Source organism: Ursus arctos, unplaced genomic scaffold (assembly GCF_023065955.2).
Source record: "Ursus arctos isolate Adak ecotype North America unplaced genomic scaffold, UrsArc2.0 scaffold_37, whole genome shotgun sequence".
NCBI classification, from domain to species: Eukaryota; Metazoa; Chordata; class Mammalia; order Carnivora; family Ursidae; genus Ursus; species Ursus arctos.
In genome coordinates, this window is record NW_026623053.1 from 6,533,154 (window position 1) to 6,550,326 (window position 17,173).

The following is a 17,173-nucleotide window of genomic DNA, read 5'->3' on the forward strand; positions in this document are numbered from 1 at the left end:
GACGAGGACATTTGAAAATAAATATTGGAAAGTGGTTTTTCTGCTCCGAGAGAACTCCAACCTACTTCTACCTCAAACGCGTTTCTACAAAAGGCAGTTTAGATCCTTCTCTCCCACTGTAGGCGCCGTGGAAGGAGGCAGTCGAACCTCACTCCAGGGGGCTTCCAAAGGGTTTTGGTCAGTAGACGCACCCCGGGGTGGGGGTGGGGGGGACACTGGTCAAAACACTCAAGAGCCCTATCTCAAGAGCTGCTGAGCTGGCACCATCGCTGACCTGCCAGCCACCTGCTCAGAACCAGGGGTGCCAGAAATGCCACATGCATCCCTGGGACAGATGGTGAGTCCACACTCCTTGGCCTGGCATGAATTGACAAATAGAACGGTTTCATTAAAAACAGTTCATTAAAAAACAGTTTATTAGCATCTGTGCTGCCCTGTGCAAGTGAAGATTGGCTCCCTCCCCAGATGCCCTGGCCTCCCCACCTGAGCCTCTGGGGAGCAGCTCTGCAGTGGGTCCCTGACTTGAGGCAATGTCCTTGCTCATCTGACTCCAGTCCCATCGCTCCCGGCCAGGGGCTAAGCCCCACCTCGAGATGCCATAGGGATGGTCTCCCCTGAGCCACTGTCGCCTCCAGCATCTGAGAAGAAGCCCCCGCCCCCAGGGGCTGGAGCCACGTCCACCTGGATGACACCGTGCACTTGGGAGAGCTGTGGGCTGTCCAAGCTGGCGATGAGCTGGCGGGGGCCTGGTCTCACAGGCACGAACTTCTGGTGCAGTGTCACTGTCTCGTTGCCGCCAATGTCCCTGTGGGCAGAGACAGGGTCGTGGGGCTTGGGTGGAGTCAGGAGAAAGGACTGACAGGGCAGCCAAGAAGGAAGGAGCAGGAAGTGGGGCCCTTCAGACATTTCTGGGCTCAGCTGGAACCCCCCACACCCACGGCCAGGACAAAGCCTGAGCCCCAAGGTCTCCTGGCCTTTGCCTCTGCATAGCCAGGTCAGTGGCCACCCTCCCAGCTACCTGAGCTGGGAATCTTCCAGTGGTTCCGGGACTCATCCCTCCCTGCTCCCACAAACACCTGGACAGAGACTGCTGCCTTGTCTCCTCCACTCTCCATCACCAGTGCTCCTGCCTTAACCACACCATCCACACCCATCCCATCTGGGGTTTCCAGGACTGAGGAAACTTCAAAACAAGACTTTGGGGGCACCTGCGTGGCTCAGTCAGTTAAGCGTCTGCCTTTGGCTGAGGTCATGATCCCAGGGTCCCGGGATCCAGCCCCAAGTGAGGCTTTCTGTTCAGTGGGGGGTCTGCTTCTCCCTCTCCCTCTGCCCCTCCCCCTGCTTGTGCTCTCTTGCTCTCTCTCTCTCTCTCTAATAAATAAAATCTTAAAAAGAGAGAGAGAGAGAGAGAGACTGTGGGGCTCAACACAGTATTGCCAAATAATTTGTTTTGCCAAGAAAGACAGTGGAAGAAAATTATCCTGTGCAATGATCATCTTTCCAAACAGGAAGGAGTATTTTAAATACCCCAAACATTGGAAGGATGCTATCTCACAGAAAAACCAAAGTTCTTCTCAAGAACAGACAACTGGCATCTTTAAGGTGACAATTCGGGTGTGCAGATGTGTGACATACATACATGTGTGCGTGTGCACACACATACTAGCGTCTTCATTTTCTCCCTTCTTCATGGATATCTGGAAATTTAGTCCCAGACCATCCCTCTGGGAGTCACAATTTCACCAGCCTTCTAACTGGCCCTCCTTGCCTCCTAGGTCCTATCTTATTTTTCCACTCCAGTCTCTAGTCACTCGGAGGTGAGCTGAACCCTTCAAGGGCTGGGCTTCCTCGGTGCTTATGGGATGGGACTACAGCTCCCTAACCCGACACACAGGCTCCCTCTGACTCAGCCCTGCCTGCACGGCCTCATCATCCCCCACCATTCCTCCTGCCCACCAGCCCAGACAGGCAGCTCCTTCCCCTCCCTGAACTCACTGCTTTCATGCTCTGCTCCTGGGCTGGCTCCAGGCCCCGCTCACACCACCCCCTCAGTGAGGGCTCCCTTGAGCACCTCCTGCCCTCAGGGAAATGAGCCTTGTCCTGCTCCGCGCTCCCGCAGCAGCCCACAAGTGTGCTTTACACACTGACCATGACTGCATTTCCATCCCACCTGCTCCTGCCTCTTAGCATCTGTCCTTTCCTGCCTCTGCCTGAACCCTGGCCTCTGGCCCCCTAGTCAACCCAAGCCTGCCCTGGGGATGGAGCCCAACTTTGGAGCCCGACTCTTGTGCAGACACCTCAGTCCTCCAAGGGAATGAGCCAACACCCCAACTTCGAAGATGAGCTCTCCTTGGGACAAGACATTTAGCTTGGAGCCTGCTTCCAAAGGGCTTCCCTGGACCACTTTGTACTCTTTCTTCTACCACTGTTAGCTCTGTGGTTTAAGATAAGCTACTAAACTCTGATTCTCACTTTCTGGTCTGTAAAATGGGAGTGAATGCAAAATGAGGGGGTGGGATCAGATGGGCTTGTAGGTGCCCCTAAGCTCCATGAAGGAGGGAAAAAGTGGAAGGTGGGGAGATATTTACGGTCTACCTGTTAAGTTATAGACCTAATTTCTAGACTTCTTATCATAACATATAACTAAACATGAAGTCTATAACTTAACAGGTAGGCCATACTGTGGCTGGCTACAAATTTGCATTTTTAACTTGTGCCACTTTTCCACAGACACGAGCTTCAAGTTGTTTAGGCTCAGACCAGCCTTCAAAACTCTAGGGGCGCCTGCGTGGCTCAGTCTGTTAAGCGTCTGCCTTCCGCTCAGGTCATGATCTCAGGGTCCCGGGATGGAGCCCCGTTTAGGGCTCTCTGTTCAGCAGGAAGCCTGCTTCTCCCTCTTCCACTCTCCCTGCTTGTGCTCTCTCTGTCAAATAAATAAATGGAATATTTAAAAAAAAAAACCCTCTACTTAACTCATACTAAAACTGAACTGTACTATCTCAGAACATACCTTTATTTGTATAAAGGTATACAAATAAGCAGGCTCCAAGCTAAATGTCTTGTCCCAAGGAGAGCTCATCTTCGAAGTTGGGGTGTTGGCTCATTCCCTTGGAGGACTGAGGTGTCTGCACAAGAGTCGGGCTCCAAAGTCGGGCTCCATTATTTCCAAGAGAAGCTGCCTTTCCGCTTCCAGCTAGCGACATCAAGATCTCTCCCAGCCCTGGCCTTAGTGTCAGCCGTGACCTTGCCATACCCACCTCTGCGGGTTCAAGTGGAGCACATCAGCTGCTACAGCTGCAATGTGCCTGAAACTGAGCGCAGGTAATGAAACCAACTCTCCGACAAGGACACCAGAAATCAGACATTCAAATGAGCACCGTCCTGCAATTACGTACTTGTTCAACCATGTTGCCAAGGCTTGAAACATTTTTAAAAACTCCTCTCAGATTTTTCTTCAGAGCCACTGAAAACCACAGGCACATCAAGAGCACCCAGTCTCTCCCTGTCCCCCTCCTTGTCCCCTGACCCCCACAGACACCCCATTCCTCCTTGACAGCCAAGCTTCGCTTCTGATGGAAAAGGGCATCCCCACCCATTTGTTCATCTGCCTTCTTAATTAGTCTTAGCTCTAAATGGCCTCAGGCTGTTTCTCCAAAGTCAAATCTGCCCCGGAAGGCCACCCTAAGGACATTCTAGAGACTATGATTCAGGCTGTGGGGGAAATTCCCCAGAAGGGTTTGGAACAGACTTCCAGCCTCCCCTGGTGACTGGTTTGGTGGTGACGACAGCATCTGGAGGAGTAAGTTTGGAATGTTTAGTAAGTGGCCAGTCACCCCGCTGGGTGGCACACCTTAGGCTTAATGGGGTTTCTATCCCACAGCCTTTGATGTGCTAATGACAGCAAAGTAACACCCGTCTTGGAATCTAATATATCTGAACCACCAGCCCAGGGACTTCCCCCTCGGAGTTCTCAATTGTTCTGTAGACCCCAGACTGGGCCTGAAGTAGTGAGCAGCCACAGAATGTTCAAGGAGGACCGGACCTGAGAAATTAGCATCCAACCCTCTCGTTTACTGGAGGCAAGACTGGGGCCTTTGAAGGCAGGGGTAGGGGGAGACTCATACAAGCCCCACAGCTCAAGAGAGGGGCTGGCTCTCCCCATGCTCAGCACAGGGGTTCCCCTCTTTACTTGTAGGCAGGGACAAAAATACAAGGTCTGACGGAGATACCGAGGGGAGTCCAGCTCTGGGGATCCCCCGGAACAGGGGAAACTCTCTCCATCACCTGCAAGTGAGAGATGACTATAGGGTGAGCAACCTGGGAGCCCTAAGCTGCACTCTCTGAGGTGACAGAGACCCATGTGGGGTGAAACGGGAAAATGCACTCCTTTGTGGCATATCACATCACCCAAGGTCAAGGCTGGGGCAAAGATCGGGACAGCAACCATTCAGCTTTGGCCTGTTGGCAAAAGCGGCGGCCACCACCCGGCAGAGCCTGCTGCGTGTCAGGGAAAGGAGTGGCAGGGCGGGCAGGGACCCCCTGCATCCCCCACCGAGTTCCTCCACGGGGCCACCCCTTTCCCTCAGGCACTCTTTGTCAAAAGAGGAAAACACCTGCCCCTGTCCCCAGAAGTCTGATCTTAAAGGTCAGCCTCTGGCCTTCTCTGCTTTCCCTCTGTGCTATTCCGGGGAAGGACTCAGCAGCGTGTGAGCATCTATGTCAGAGAAGACAGCGGAGGCCTAGGGACACAGGCACTCGGTGTCCCCTCACTGGGTACAGAGCCTCGCCTGGCCCAGGGTGAGGCCCAGGGGCGCTGGTGGAGGGCCTGAGGCACAGGGTCTTCGCCTTGGGAACTGTGGCTTGGCCCTCATGACACAAAGGAAGCAAGAGGCTTGAGAGCTGGCATGTCAGGTGCGCCATGGTGGGAAGAGCCCAGCCTGCCCCTTATGGCATGGCTGCCAGCTTCCCTATCGTACAGTGGGGGTGACGGTGGCCACAATCAAGATAAGACGACCAACAGTGGCTTGCATTGGGCCCAGGCCAACACTAAATGCTTTATGCATATCTCACCTAGCTCTCTGAACCACCCTCGGAGCGGGACGGTTGTCATCCCCACTTCCCAGGTGAGAAAACAGGCTTAAAGGAGATAAGTCACCGCTCCAGGGCATGCAGCCAGTGAGTGTTGGAGCTGGGACTTGAACCTAAATCTTAGGATCCCAAAGCTTTGCTTTTAATCATATGATGATCTCGAATGTACCTTAAAGGATTTTTGTGGTCTGCGAATGAGATAATGAGCCTGAAGTGCCCGGTCAGTTCCTGAGCGCTGGGCATGCGTTAGTGATGAGCTGCTAATGATTCCCAAGTTAAGTTTTGGCTCCCTAGGGAGACGGCGGGGAAGGACCAGCCCGGGACTAGGCACATGGCAGGTCTTCTTAAATGCTGCTGGCCCTGAACTGAGTCAGGAGGCATGGCGGGCTGGCTCCAGGCTGCTGGATTGGGTCCTGGCTGACTACTGTCCCGACCAAGACAGGAAGCAGTGTGGGACCCAGGGCAGTCTGGGAGGCAGAAAAGAGCAGCGGCAGGGGAGAGGCCAGACTCACCCCACATTGAGGATCTTGGGTCTCTGCAGCCCGGAGCCCTCCAGCCGGAAGACGACGTTGGTGAGGGTGACAGGCAGGGGATTCTTGAAGACAATCTGTACTTCGCACTCCTGGCCAACCACGGCGGCCCCCAATAACTAGAAGAAGCAGCCCACCTCCACATCAGAGACCCCACCCAGATACAGCAGAACCATACACTCCACCAGAGGGAAAACTCCTTCTGCATCAAAATCTCCCCAAGCCCCACATTTCCACCCTTGAAAGAAATGGGGCTCTGCAAAAGCCAGAGAAGAAACTCCAATCGGGCATAGAAGATCTGATTTTACAGATGAGGAAACTGAGGCACAAGAGACCAAAGTCAGTCTCCAACTTCCTCCTGGAACTGCTCGCCAGGTCAGCCCTCTCCCAGCTTAGTGCCCTCGCCCCTTCCCCTCCGACTTCCCTCGGCCCCTGCGCCTCCCTCCTGCCCAGCAAGCCGCACTCACTGTGAGGGACAGGTCTGGGGTGCGCAGACGGAAGGTATGCTGCTTGGCCAGCACCTGCCCGCTCTCCTTGACGTGGCCCGACACGTTGAGCAGCATGGACCCCTGGTCTACGAGCTGGGGCCGGTATTCCTTGTAAGCCACAGGCATGGACACACGGTCCGCTGGCGAGGAGAGGCAAGGTGTCACCTGGGCCTGCTTACCCAGACACGGCCTCCGGTGGGGGGGGGGGGTGTCTCCAGGCCCACAGCTGCGGGGTGCCTGGCCATCCGTGGGGCAGGGCTGGGGAAGGAGCACTTACTGGCCCCTGGCGCCAGCACCACTTCCTTCTTGCTCTCCTTGAAGACAGGCCCCGTGACCCCGGTGTAGAAGGTGACCGAGAGGTACAGGTGCAGCTTCACGGTGCGGGGGCTGCCGCCACGATTGCTCAGCACCACGCAGACCTCCAGGTCCTGCCCCATCACCGCGTCCTGGGCCTCCACCTGCACGGCCACGTCCTCTGCCGAGTCGCGGCTGGCGTACACGTTGGGCTTGCTGCCATGTGCGGCTGCTGTCTCCACCGCCTTCCGCTCTGCTTCTGAGCCTGGGGGTCGAGGGGCAGGCGTGAGGTTACAGCTACGGCTGGAGTGGGCAAGTGCTCAGTGGGAACCCCAGGTGTGGCCAGAGCGGACCATGCTGGAGGAATGGTACCTTCTGGGTGTTTATAGATGTGGGTGACATCATCCCGCATGTTGGATCCAACGGCCTTTGTGATGATGAGCGTGCCAATGGCCTTTTCCTCCACATACACGATCTTGAAGCTGCCATCATCCTGTCGTTGCCAGTAAACTTTGTCACTGTTGACCTGTTGGGGGTGTGCGGGGGGCGTGTGAGCCAGGAATGAGCAAGCCTGGGGGTCTGAGGGCGGGCCACACCCCCAGCTGCCTTCCCCTGAGCCCCAGCTGCAGGGAGGGCTGGATCCGAAGGTCAGGAACTTCCTGGCACAGCCCAACTGGGAGACTTTCCAAGCTGAGCCAGATGAAGCCAGAGAGCAGAGAAGAAGCTGGGAGGCTCCTTGCAGTACATTTTGGCATTAATAACAGTAATCCCCTATGCTCATTCACTGACTTTACGACTTATAAAGCAGTTTCATACCCATTATTTCTTTTGATCCTGAGTACAGGAAGCACGGCAGCCATTATTATCACCCTTTTACAGTTGAGGAAACCCAGACTCTAGAACAAATGACTTGCCCAAGGTCGCACAGCTAGTCAGTCAGCGGTGGAGTCAGGACCAGAGAACCCAGGCCTGATGCCAGTGCTCTGGTCCCACCAGACTGCCCGAGAAGGCACCTGGAGCACAGCCCTCACCTCGGCAAAAATGAAGGGCGTATCGTACTTCATGTAGACCAGGCCGTTCTTGATGGACTCCACGGAGCAGGGGCCACAGCAGAAGATGCCTAGGGCAGCAGGACAGAGGTGAAAGATCAAAGGAGGCTGAGGGGACCTCTGATCCTGGGGAAAGGCCCACCCATCCAGGCCCAGCACCCACTGCCTCAGGGTCAGCTGCCACCTGGTGCAACCAAGGGAAGGAATACAAAGAAGAGCTTGGTTCCATTTGGCCTCAGTCAACCAGGGCGGGTGCAAATGTGGGACAAGCCTGCCTTGATAACCAAAGCATCGGCACATCCTTCCTCCACTGGCCGAAGCTGGATGTCAGTGTCTGTGACCCCCAGAGTTCAGGACCCCCATCCTTCATCAAGACAAACCCAGAGCCCACGGTGGCTCTGCTTGCTGGCTGGGAAAAGAGCCACCCTTCCAGAAAGATCCAGAATAAACTCTTAGCTCTATTGCCTGCCTATAGCCTGCAGTGCATCCTCTCTGTGGGGAGGTGGGAGGGGAGCTGGTGGGAAATAGAGTCTGTTCTCAGTATGCTCAGGGGAGTTTTCTGGGAGCAGATGGGCTGACAAGGAAGACGCTTGGCAAGAGAGGACACAAAATAGGAAGTGAGGGCCATCCAACAGAAAAGAAACTTAGAAGGGTGCCTGGGCGGCTCAGTCGGTTAAGCGTCTGCCTTCAGCTCAGGTCATGATCTCAGTGTCCTGGAATCGAGCCCCATGTCGGGTTCCCTGCTCAGCAGGGAGTCTGTTTCTCCCTCTCCCTCTGCCGCTCCCCCTGCTTGTGCTTTCTCCTTTCTCTGTCAAATAAATAAAATATTGAAAGAAAGAAAGAAAGAAAGAAAGAAAGAAAGAGAAGGAAGGAAAAGAAAAAAAAGAAAAAAAAAGAAAAAAGAAAAGAAAAGAAAAGAAAAAGGCAAAGGAAAGACTCTTGGAAAACACCAGCACTATGGTTTCCTTTTACAGATGGGGAAACAGGCCCAGGGAGGCCAAACAGATGTCAGGGTCTGACAAGACAATCAGATCAGAGAACGGAAGGAGCAGATATTCAGTAAGTAGCTGCTATGTTCCAGGCAAGCTACTAATCTCTCTAACGTATGATGATCTCCTTTAATTCCCCCAACAACTCTACCTGGTATATACTATCCCCATATTACAGACAGCACCAAAGCGCGAAGGCACAAGCAACTTGCCCAAGATGACATATCTGAGAAGTGATCAAGCTGGACTCAAGCCTGGGTCTGGCTCGGAACCCCTGCAGGCCACACACCCCACCACTTCCCAGAGTGGGGACAGGAACTCCACTCTCCCAGGGTCCCGGGCCAGGCTGTTTCTGCATGGCGGGCATCACTGGGCTGCACCAGCCAGGGAGCACCGTTGGTAGAGATGATTGAGAGGGAGGGGTCTGGCCAGAGAGGAGGAATGTAGGCTAGACAAGCGCCATCTGACCTGGGGTGGGGAAGGGAGAGCTGGGGAAGAAGGCAGCAGGAGGGGCAGGCCCGCTGCCCGGTGCCGGAATGTTAAGGTGGGAAGGGAGGGCTGTTTGAGAACAGAGTGTACCGCCGGTGCAGTTTTGGCAGAAACGTGTATGCTGGGGAAAAGACAATTAGTAGGTGATGACATCAGCGATGGTCTCTGAGGGGTGGGTTAGGGGGGCTATTTTCTTCTGCGAACCTATCTGAACCCTGGTTTTATTCTGTACCATATATACAACTCAAAATGAGCAATGGAACAGACAAGAGGGGAGCTTGGTGAAAGTGAGAATGTGTGAAGGGAGGGAGCCAGGGACGGGAGAGGTTCTGCTGCTGACCTACTGCTCTGTGCCCTAGAGAAAGTCACTCCACCTCCCTGGGCCATCATTGCCATGTGTCCCACAAGGGCTTCCGGTGGTCTCCAACCCAGCTGATCTTCAGCATCACCAGGGGAACTTTCAAACTTTCAAAAACATAGATTCTTAGCATCAATCTATCCCTGGGATGTCTGACGTGCCAGGTCTGGGGTAGGACCTAGACATTGACTCAAAACAAAACAAAAATGTCCTGAGGGAGAACAGAGACCTTTTACTATTTTGTGTTATTCAATTCTCTATTTCCCCCACTTCCAGGCATGTACTACTTATTATAATGACCTTTTTAACTTTAAATATATATATATATATATATATATATATATATATAAATAAAAGGGCCCTTCAATTAATTATCTCCATGACGTGTGAGTAAAAAAGCAAATGAGAAGAGTGGGTGTGCTAGGGAGGGAAACCGCTCACTGAACTCTCTTGACAAGAATCTTTTGATTTTTGAGCCATCTGAATATATAAATCATAATAAATCATAAACAAAGAAAATCTAGGCAAACAGGTAGTTACGCAGAAAGGCGACAATCGACTAAAGGCCGGGCAGTGATTCTGTTGGTAAGCCCGTTTAAAGAAACATGGGGGCTAAAGGGCCTGGCTCTATGGCCCGGACCGGCCCTGACAGTCAGGGTTTGTTACCCAGGTTGGGAGATGGGGATGGGGCCAAGGCGGGGGGGGGGGACACAGGAGCCAGGCAGGGCCCTGCCTCACCACTGCTGGTCTCCTGGGGCGTGGCGTCCACCACCTGCCACCCATCGAACCCCGAGGGCAGATCTGGCCTCTTCATCCAGCAGTCGTTCCACACGTGGAAGTTCCTGGATGGACACGGAGGGAGGGCTGGGTCTGAGCAGCCTGCTCAGGGTCTCCCCGATGTCCCCTGGATGTCCAGGTCTCGGTCACCATCCCTCGGCCAGGATGGGCAGCCCAGGCCTAGCCCCAGCCTCACCAAACAGAATCATGGTTCAGGTGCTCCAGGGGCTTCATATTCTCATCAAAGTAGATGTCCATGGTGAGGGATGTGTCTGTGTCGTGTGCTGAGTTGAAGTTGGTGACAGTGCGGGTAGCCAGGCCCAGGCAACGCAGCACTGTGGAGGAGTCAGGGTTAGGGCTCAGGGCCCGGACAGCAACGGGGTGGTGAGCAAGTGAGAGGGACAAGGGCCACTGGGGTTGCCAGGCTTGGTCAGGGGTCAGGAGGCCTTGGGGCCAGGGAGCGCTGGGGGTCAGAGGAAGCCAGGCCACTGGCCTGACCTTGTCCCTGCCTGGCCCTTCTCCCTCCTCTCCCCTAGGCCTCCCTAGGTAGTTAACACTAATTAATGATAATTAAGGCCAGCCTACCATCCACCCCCCACCTGTCCCTGCACCAGAGCCACCGCTGGGTGGGGCTCTGGTTTCCTTCCCTCTTTCTTGTAGAGCCCAGGCGGCTGCCGCCCCAATCCCGCCACTACCGGTGGTGGTCACGCCGGCGAAGACCCAGCACTGGCCGTAGGGGACGGAGTAGCCAGTGCGCAGGTAGCTGAGTAGGATCTCCACGCTGCCCACCCACGCGGAAGGGTTGGTGCCTCGAGAGTAATCACCGGACCAGTTTCCGATCAGGACCCCGTTGTCGTCCAAGGAGTTCACCTGCCCAGGACAGGATGGTGTGGGGTGGAGTGGAGGGAGAGGCCCAGGACCTCCCATGTGGTCCCCAGCCCTGCCCCGGCCCCCACCCCTTACCCCTAAATGTCTCAGGATCTAGCCAGCAGCCTGAGACCTGCCCACCCCTCCCCAAAACACCAGTCGTCATTCCTCCCCCCCCCCATCTGACACAGTAATGTGAATGCTGGGTGTGCCAAGCTTTGGGTTTGGCCCTACATTCCACGAGAGCTGGGACTGAAGCCAGGAAGGGTGGGGTGGGGCCAGGCCAGGAGGAAAGAGAGGGAGTGAGACCCCTCCCACAATACCCTTTGCAAGGGCAGGATAGGGCTGAGTTCCTGGAGAAATCAGAAAGGGCAGGAGCAGGGGACAGGGAAGGCAGGAGGCAGACACATAATAGCACTGAGAGACAGAAGGGTGCTCACCATGGCAGAGATGACCCGGGAGACACTGACAGGGTCCCCACGGCCTCCATATGGCATGCCCCGCCGGTCCAGGATGTATAGGCAGGCATCGAGCACCCCATGATCAAACTGGAGGGAGGGAGGGAGAGGTGACCCCTAGGCCAGCACCCACTCCCTCATCCCACGCCACCTGTCTCTTGCTCCCCCAAGCGCACATGGCCCCGGCCAGCCGTACCTGCCCATAGTTCCAGGTCCGCTCGCCAATCTGGGCTTCAGTCCCGTAGTAAATTCTCCCAGACTCATTGAGCACGTACTCCTGTCGCCAATCCTCATGGTCCACGTACACGATGTCCTCTGTGTCCCCAAAACACACATGCCTGGTCCCCTCTAGCCCCCTCCTTGGGCCCCACCTGCCCCTGGGCCAATTCTGCAGGACTACTGTCCACAGAGGAGGAGTGGGGACACCGCCAACCTGACAGCACATGTCCCGGGAAGGATGGAGGGAGCATGACAGAGATGGTGGAAGGAAGGTGGCTGTAACCAGGGCCCTTCACCAGCTGAGGAAAGGCTGCGTGACCTTGGGCTGTCACCTTAGGTTGCCTCACCTGGACAATAGCAGGCTGGCTTCTCCTAGGGCCAGGCACCTCGGCACCTAGCCTAGGATTCTAGGAAGGGAAGCTCTGACCGGCCCTCCTTCCTGTCCACACACTGCTCCTGACTCCAGCAGGCTCACCTGGGCACCAAGGATTGAAGAGGATGTAGATCTCGTTGTGGGGGTCAAAGGGCAACTGGAACTCGCCAGCCTCGGAGCGTGTGCGGACGGTGAACTGAAACTTGCCGATGATGGCGTTGGGGGACGTGTGGACCCGGAGGTTCAGATTCTGCCCGCTGGCCTTGGTCACCTGGGCTTTCCAGCCTCCACTGCCCCCCTTGCCCACTGGGATGATCACGTGGGTGCCCTTCCCCACCTCGGGGTTGTTTCCTGAAGCAGGGGAAGCAGCAATTAGCTAGTGAGGCCTCTGAGGGGAGATGGAGCCTTGGACTTCTTCCAGCCCCACCCAGAATGTGTATGAGCCAGTGTGTGTGTGTCCTGAGTTGGGCCATCACCTTAGTCTGTGACAGTCTCTGAGAGCAGCTCTGTCCCCACCCGATGCTTGCCCGCATGCCAGGGCACAGCCCCAGTCCAACATCCCAAACCTGTTCCCTTGACACTGAACTCAGAGCTGGGTGGAAGAGACAAGGCCACCATCACCCTCTGCCTGCCTGACTGTCCCAGTGCCTGGGCTGGAGGAGCAGAGATGCCCTGGCTGGGTCCAGATACCCCGAACCCATGTGAAAGGGCAGCCCAGATCCTGAAGGCTAACCCTGCCTACTCCGTGGGGCTGCAGCTTCCAGAGCCTAGAGCATCCCTGGTGGCAGTGGTGGGGGTACCCGGGAAATTAGAGGCTGGGGTGGGCAAGGCTAGGCTCTAATCAAAGGGTATGAGGAGTTGCCCGCCCCCGGCAGCAGCATAATCACCAGCCTGGGCAGTCCACGGCCACCAAGCAACGCGGTGAGGGAGGCACCTGCCCTGGGCCACGGGGACGGAGAAACAGAGAGATAGAGTTGGACAGAGAGAAGAGAGAGAGAGCCAGCCACACCCTGGCGAAGGACAACAGACCCAGAAAGAAAGGCACAGAGAGGCCACCACGATGAAGAAGCTGAAGCAAGCACCGAAGAGAAAGTATTTTGAGACAGATGGTCCTGGAGGAGAGAGTAAGCTTAGGAAACTGGGACACCTAGACCCTCCCTGAAACACACTCCTGTGCGTGCACCCGCCTTATGTGGCAGTGGTGAGGACGGGGGTGAGAGAGGGGCTTAAAGATGTCCCTCTGACACTAATAGCAGAGCTGGGAGGCTCTGCTAGCCAGCACCCCCACCCCCCAACTCGGTGGCTTTCGCCCTGCCACTGCAGGCCTCACTGACCGATAACCAGCTCCAGGGCGACATGATCAGAGGACTCATAGGGCCGAGAGAAGTGGAGGACCATGTGGAAAGGCTGTCCACGGCGTATAATCAGCTCATCGTATTCAAACTCATCTGTGTGGTGCTCTCGGCGATTCTGGTCTGACCGTGCACTCAGCAGATCCACACCGGTCACCACCAGCATGCCCTCTGCAAGCCATTGTTCTGGGTCAGCGGAGCCCTCTGGGAAGCCCAGGCCCCCATCGTTAGCCTCCCAGGCCCCCAGGGACATCAGGATGAGTCTCAGGCCCCATTAAGGCCTTTGAGCTCGCAGATCAGGTGGACCGGAGGGCCTCACCTCGGACGGTGCCGTCTCCAGCTGCGTTCACACCGCCGGTCCGGGAGCCAGGCCGGCGGGAATCTGAGCCCCGCGAGTCCGGTCTTCGACTTCCAGACCTGGACCCTCGACCCCTGGAGCCTCCGTCTCCATGGGGCTCAGATCCCCAGTCACCATCTGTCCCATTTCGGCAGGAGCAGCAGGCACAGCAGCGAGCCCAGAAGGAGCGGCCTCCTCGACGGGACCGTGTGTCCGGCTCTGGCTCTGGCTCTGGAGAAGGTGTGGTGGGGGGCTGCCAAGGGTTCCCGCCCCAGCGGCCCACGTCTGAACGAGGACCGTCCGTCATGCCTGTGGGGAAGAGGCAGGGAGGCTCCGATCACCCACTCAGACCTCCTGTACTTAGCACAGCCCAGCCAGCACACACACCAGCCCTGCATCTGGAGAACTCAGCCCATTCAGCTGACTGAGATGATCTGATCTTGCCCCAGAGACTCCCCCAGACCCAACCAGGGACCCTCCCCAAAGACTCCTCTCAGATTCACCTAGAGAAACTACCCACATTGCACAGAAGTCTCCCTTTTACCCCCAGTGACATCCACCAAACCAGATGCCCCATTGAGAAACCTGCCCTCAAGAACCCATCCCAGAAAGGAATGGATACTTGTCACAGCCTCAGGAGCCAGCACACAGACCATTCCTGGGACTCCCTCCACCTGCCAGTTACTAGGTTTAGAGGTCCAGGAGCTGCCTGCCTCTAGGACCCATTCTTAGCAGAGATCCCCTGCCCCCATCCCTTAGCAGAAGCTCCTTGCAGAAGACAGGCAGATGATATGCAGGACTTGGGGTTCTTGGCATTCCCCACGTTGGGTCAAACACCCACATGAGCTGTGGGAGTGGTGGGGTGCTGCAGGTGCGGGAGCCTGTGGTCTCAGGGGCGCAGAGCCTCTGCATCAGGGCAGCCTGACCCGGGCTGGCAGGCTCGGGCTGGCCCGTGCCCCACCTTGCTGGGGCCCGACGTGGGTCCCCAGGCTCAGCACCGAAGTCCCCAACAGAGCCTCACCTGGCAGCGGCGTTGGTGACAGCAGCGCTGAGTCCGGCAGCCAGGCTGGGACAGGTCCGGACTGCTGGGACGGGGCGAGCGCAAGGTGTGGGGCGGGCGGGTATGTGGTTTATGAGGGGGGAGGGCGGGGCCAAGCTTCCGAGAAAGGGAAGCCTGATTGCTCCAACCCCCCCCCCCCACGGAGGCCCAGCCTCTGGGGGCTGTCTCTGGAAGTAGGGGCAGAGAATGAGACCCAGCCTCGTCCCCTTTCCCCTTTCGAGGAACTGTGGGAACGAGATGACACAGGGTGGGGCCGGGGTCTGTCAGGACTCAAAGCTGAGGTGAAAGTGGAAGGCCTTGGTGAGACTGCCCCCACTGAGGGGCCCCACTCTAGGCTGACCCCTGCCAGTCTGGTGCAGAAGAGGCCCCCCTCTCCTAGGTGTGAAACCCTGAGGGCAATGGGGCAGGGTGCCCCTTCCACGCAGGCCCCTATGCAGGGGACCCTGTTCCCAAGCTCAGGTGGCCTGCGTCTGCTCTCACAGGCCCCCCGCTGCCAGGCTCTGGTGTGGCCCAGGCCAGGCTCACCCTTGTGAAACTGGCCCATGGGCCTGGTCTTGGTCCTGCCCAGGGAGGTCCTGGGATCCTAAGCTGCAGACTGGTGACATCAGCAGCCAGGCCCTCAGACTGGCTCCACCAGCCACCCCCTGACCTGCCGGCTCTACCAGATCCTCTGATCCCCCCCACCCATCTGTCCTTCCTTCTTCCTCCAGCTGCTTCACAACCCCTGGCATGAGTGAGCTGCCCCCAGCTTCCTGTGTCTCTACAGGTTTGAGATTGGGTTGGGGCGGGGGGGGGGGGGCGGTGAGGGTCAGGATCAGGGCAGGAGCAACTTCTTGTTTTCTTCCCTAGCCTGGGGGCTTGGTGAAGGCTTAGGCCCTTGCTCTGAGGCTCAGGCAGGAACTGAGGCCCTCTCCCTAGACGGCAGAGTACCCCCTTCTCTCACTGACGGGTGGCCAGTCAGCTGGAGTCCAGTATTCCCCAGCCTGGAATTCTTCCCAGAAATCCTGACCAACCGGCTCCAGGCACCTGCCCTGCATGGATCCCAACTCCACCCTGACACTGGAGGAACACCGGGGATGCCACTGACAGAACCCTAAGGCAAAGTACAGCTCCGGCATCTTTGGGGAGGCTCTCCTCAAAGTTCTTTGGGAAAAGGTTTTCTTGGGGTCTCTTCCTTTCATCCTGTTGTTGTCCTACCTCTGCCCACGGGCCACTGGGGAGAAGGCAGTGAAAACGGGGTTGGCAGGAAGACACAAGGAAGCAAACTTGAGGAAAGGCCGAGTTTGGTGATGCATCGGGCAGGGAGGGGTCTTGGGGAGTGGGGCAGGGAGCCCTCCCACCCACACTGACCTTTGCCTACCTGGTTCCAAGCCCCAGACCTGGCAGAGGGTCTGTGCCCACCTCTAACACTCTACGGGAACACACAAGTAAAAATCAAAATTCCAGGCAGGTCAGTCAAAGGGCTTTGTTGAAAGCTGCCACGAAGCACTTGGGGCGGGGGTGGGGGTGGGCAGGGCCCTGAGCAGCCGGAAGTGTGTGAGCACTTGTAGGCCCCAGAAGATTCCCAGGGAGCCAGGGAAATGCCTTGTCACACTCTCTCCCTTGTGTTTCCCTTTCCCCACCTAGCCAGGCTTGACTCAGCGCCCTAGCCCCTGAGCCGCTCCCCTCTCCTCCCTCCAGGAGGCTCAGGCGCCTCAGGGGTTTAAAGTCAGAACAAGGAGTGTGTGTGGGGGGGGTCACCACGGGAGTAGACATCCAGCTCAGTACCTCGGAGCTGAGGCCAGGCTCTGCCCATCACTCTGTATCAATACGGAAGCAAGAACCCGAGTCCGGAATCCCCGACCGAGGTGCAGAGACAGCTGTGGCTCCAGCGAGAGCCCAGCAGACCTGGGTGCACCCTAACGGCAGCTTCCTGGCCGGTACAATGGACCTGACCACCTGACCCTGAGCACCTGTGAGGGCTAGCTGAGATCTAGAACTGTCAAGGGCTCTTCAACCGCGGAACGCTGCTGATGAGCACCGACGCTGTTGTTACACAGGGTGGAGCACGGACACCCTGGTTCCTCAGGGCAACAGCCTTCTTGGCTGTGGGGAAGGAGCCAGGACACAGAGGGCATCTGGAAGGGGTAGGCGTCATAGGAGAAACTTTGATGAGTCCTTCTAGTTGGAGACTTACGGCTGCTTTGTAGCCCAGCCCCAACCAGAACCTGAACCCAAACCCAGCCCCAACCAGAACCTGAACCCAAACCCAGCCCCAACCAGAAGGTGAACTCAGGTTTTGCTGCTTCCGCCCCAGTACTGAGACTTTGGTCCCCGACGGTAAGGAAGAGCAGAACTGAGCAGATGACAGCGTGAGGCAAAGCTGACATGCCCGCACTCTCTCCCTTTCTTTTCCAGAATAGGTGGCAGGAGTAATGGTGGCGGCGGTGGCGGTGGCAGCAGCGT

The 17,173-nt window shown here is 56.8% G+C and overlaps 1 protein-coding gene across 1 annotated transcript; it reads right to left on the reverse strand.

The window, feature by feature from the left end:
* Positions 1 to 383: 383 nt before the first annotated feature.
* On the reverse strand, positions 384 to 17,081 carry TGM1 (transglutaminase 1). The gene is made up of 15 exons (XM_026486412.4): positions 14,690 to 17,081; positions 13,651 to 13,977; positions 13,314 to 13,502; positions 12,082 to 12,330; positions 11,584 to 11,702; positions 11,370 to 11,477; positions 10,758 to 10,932; positions 10,259 to 10,397; positions 10,024 to 10,127; positions 7,432 to 7,520; positions 6,773 to 6,926; positions 6,384 to 6,665; positions 6,086 to 6,246; positions 5,601 to 5,737; positions 384 to 805 (listed from the first exon to the last, which is right to left on the reverse strand). Exons 2-15 carry the CDS (start codon positions 13,973 to 13,975, stop codon positions 577 to 579), a joined length of 2,460 nt encoding a protein of 819 aa, XP_026342197.1. The 5' UTR covers positions 13,976 to 13,977; positions 14,690 to 17,081; the 3' UTR covers positions 384 to 576.
* Positions 17,082 to 17,173: the final 92 nt, after the last annotated feature.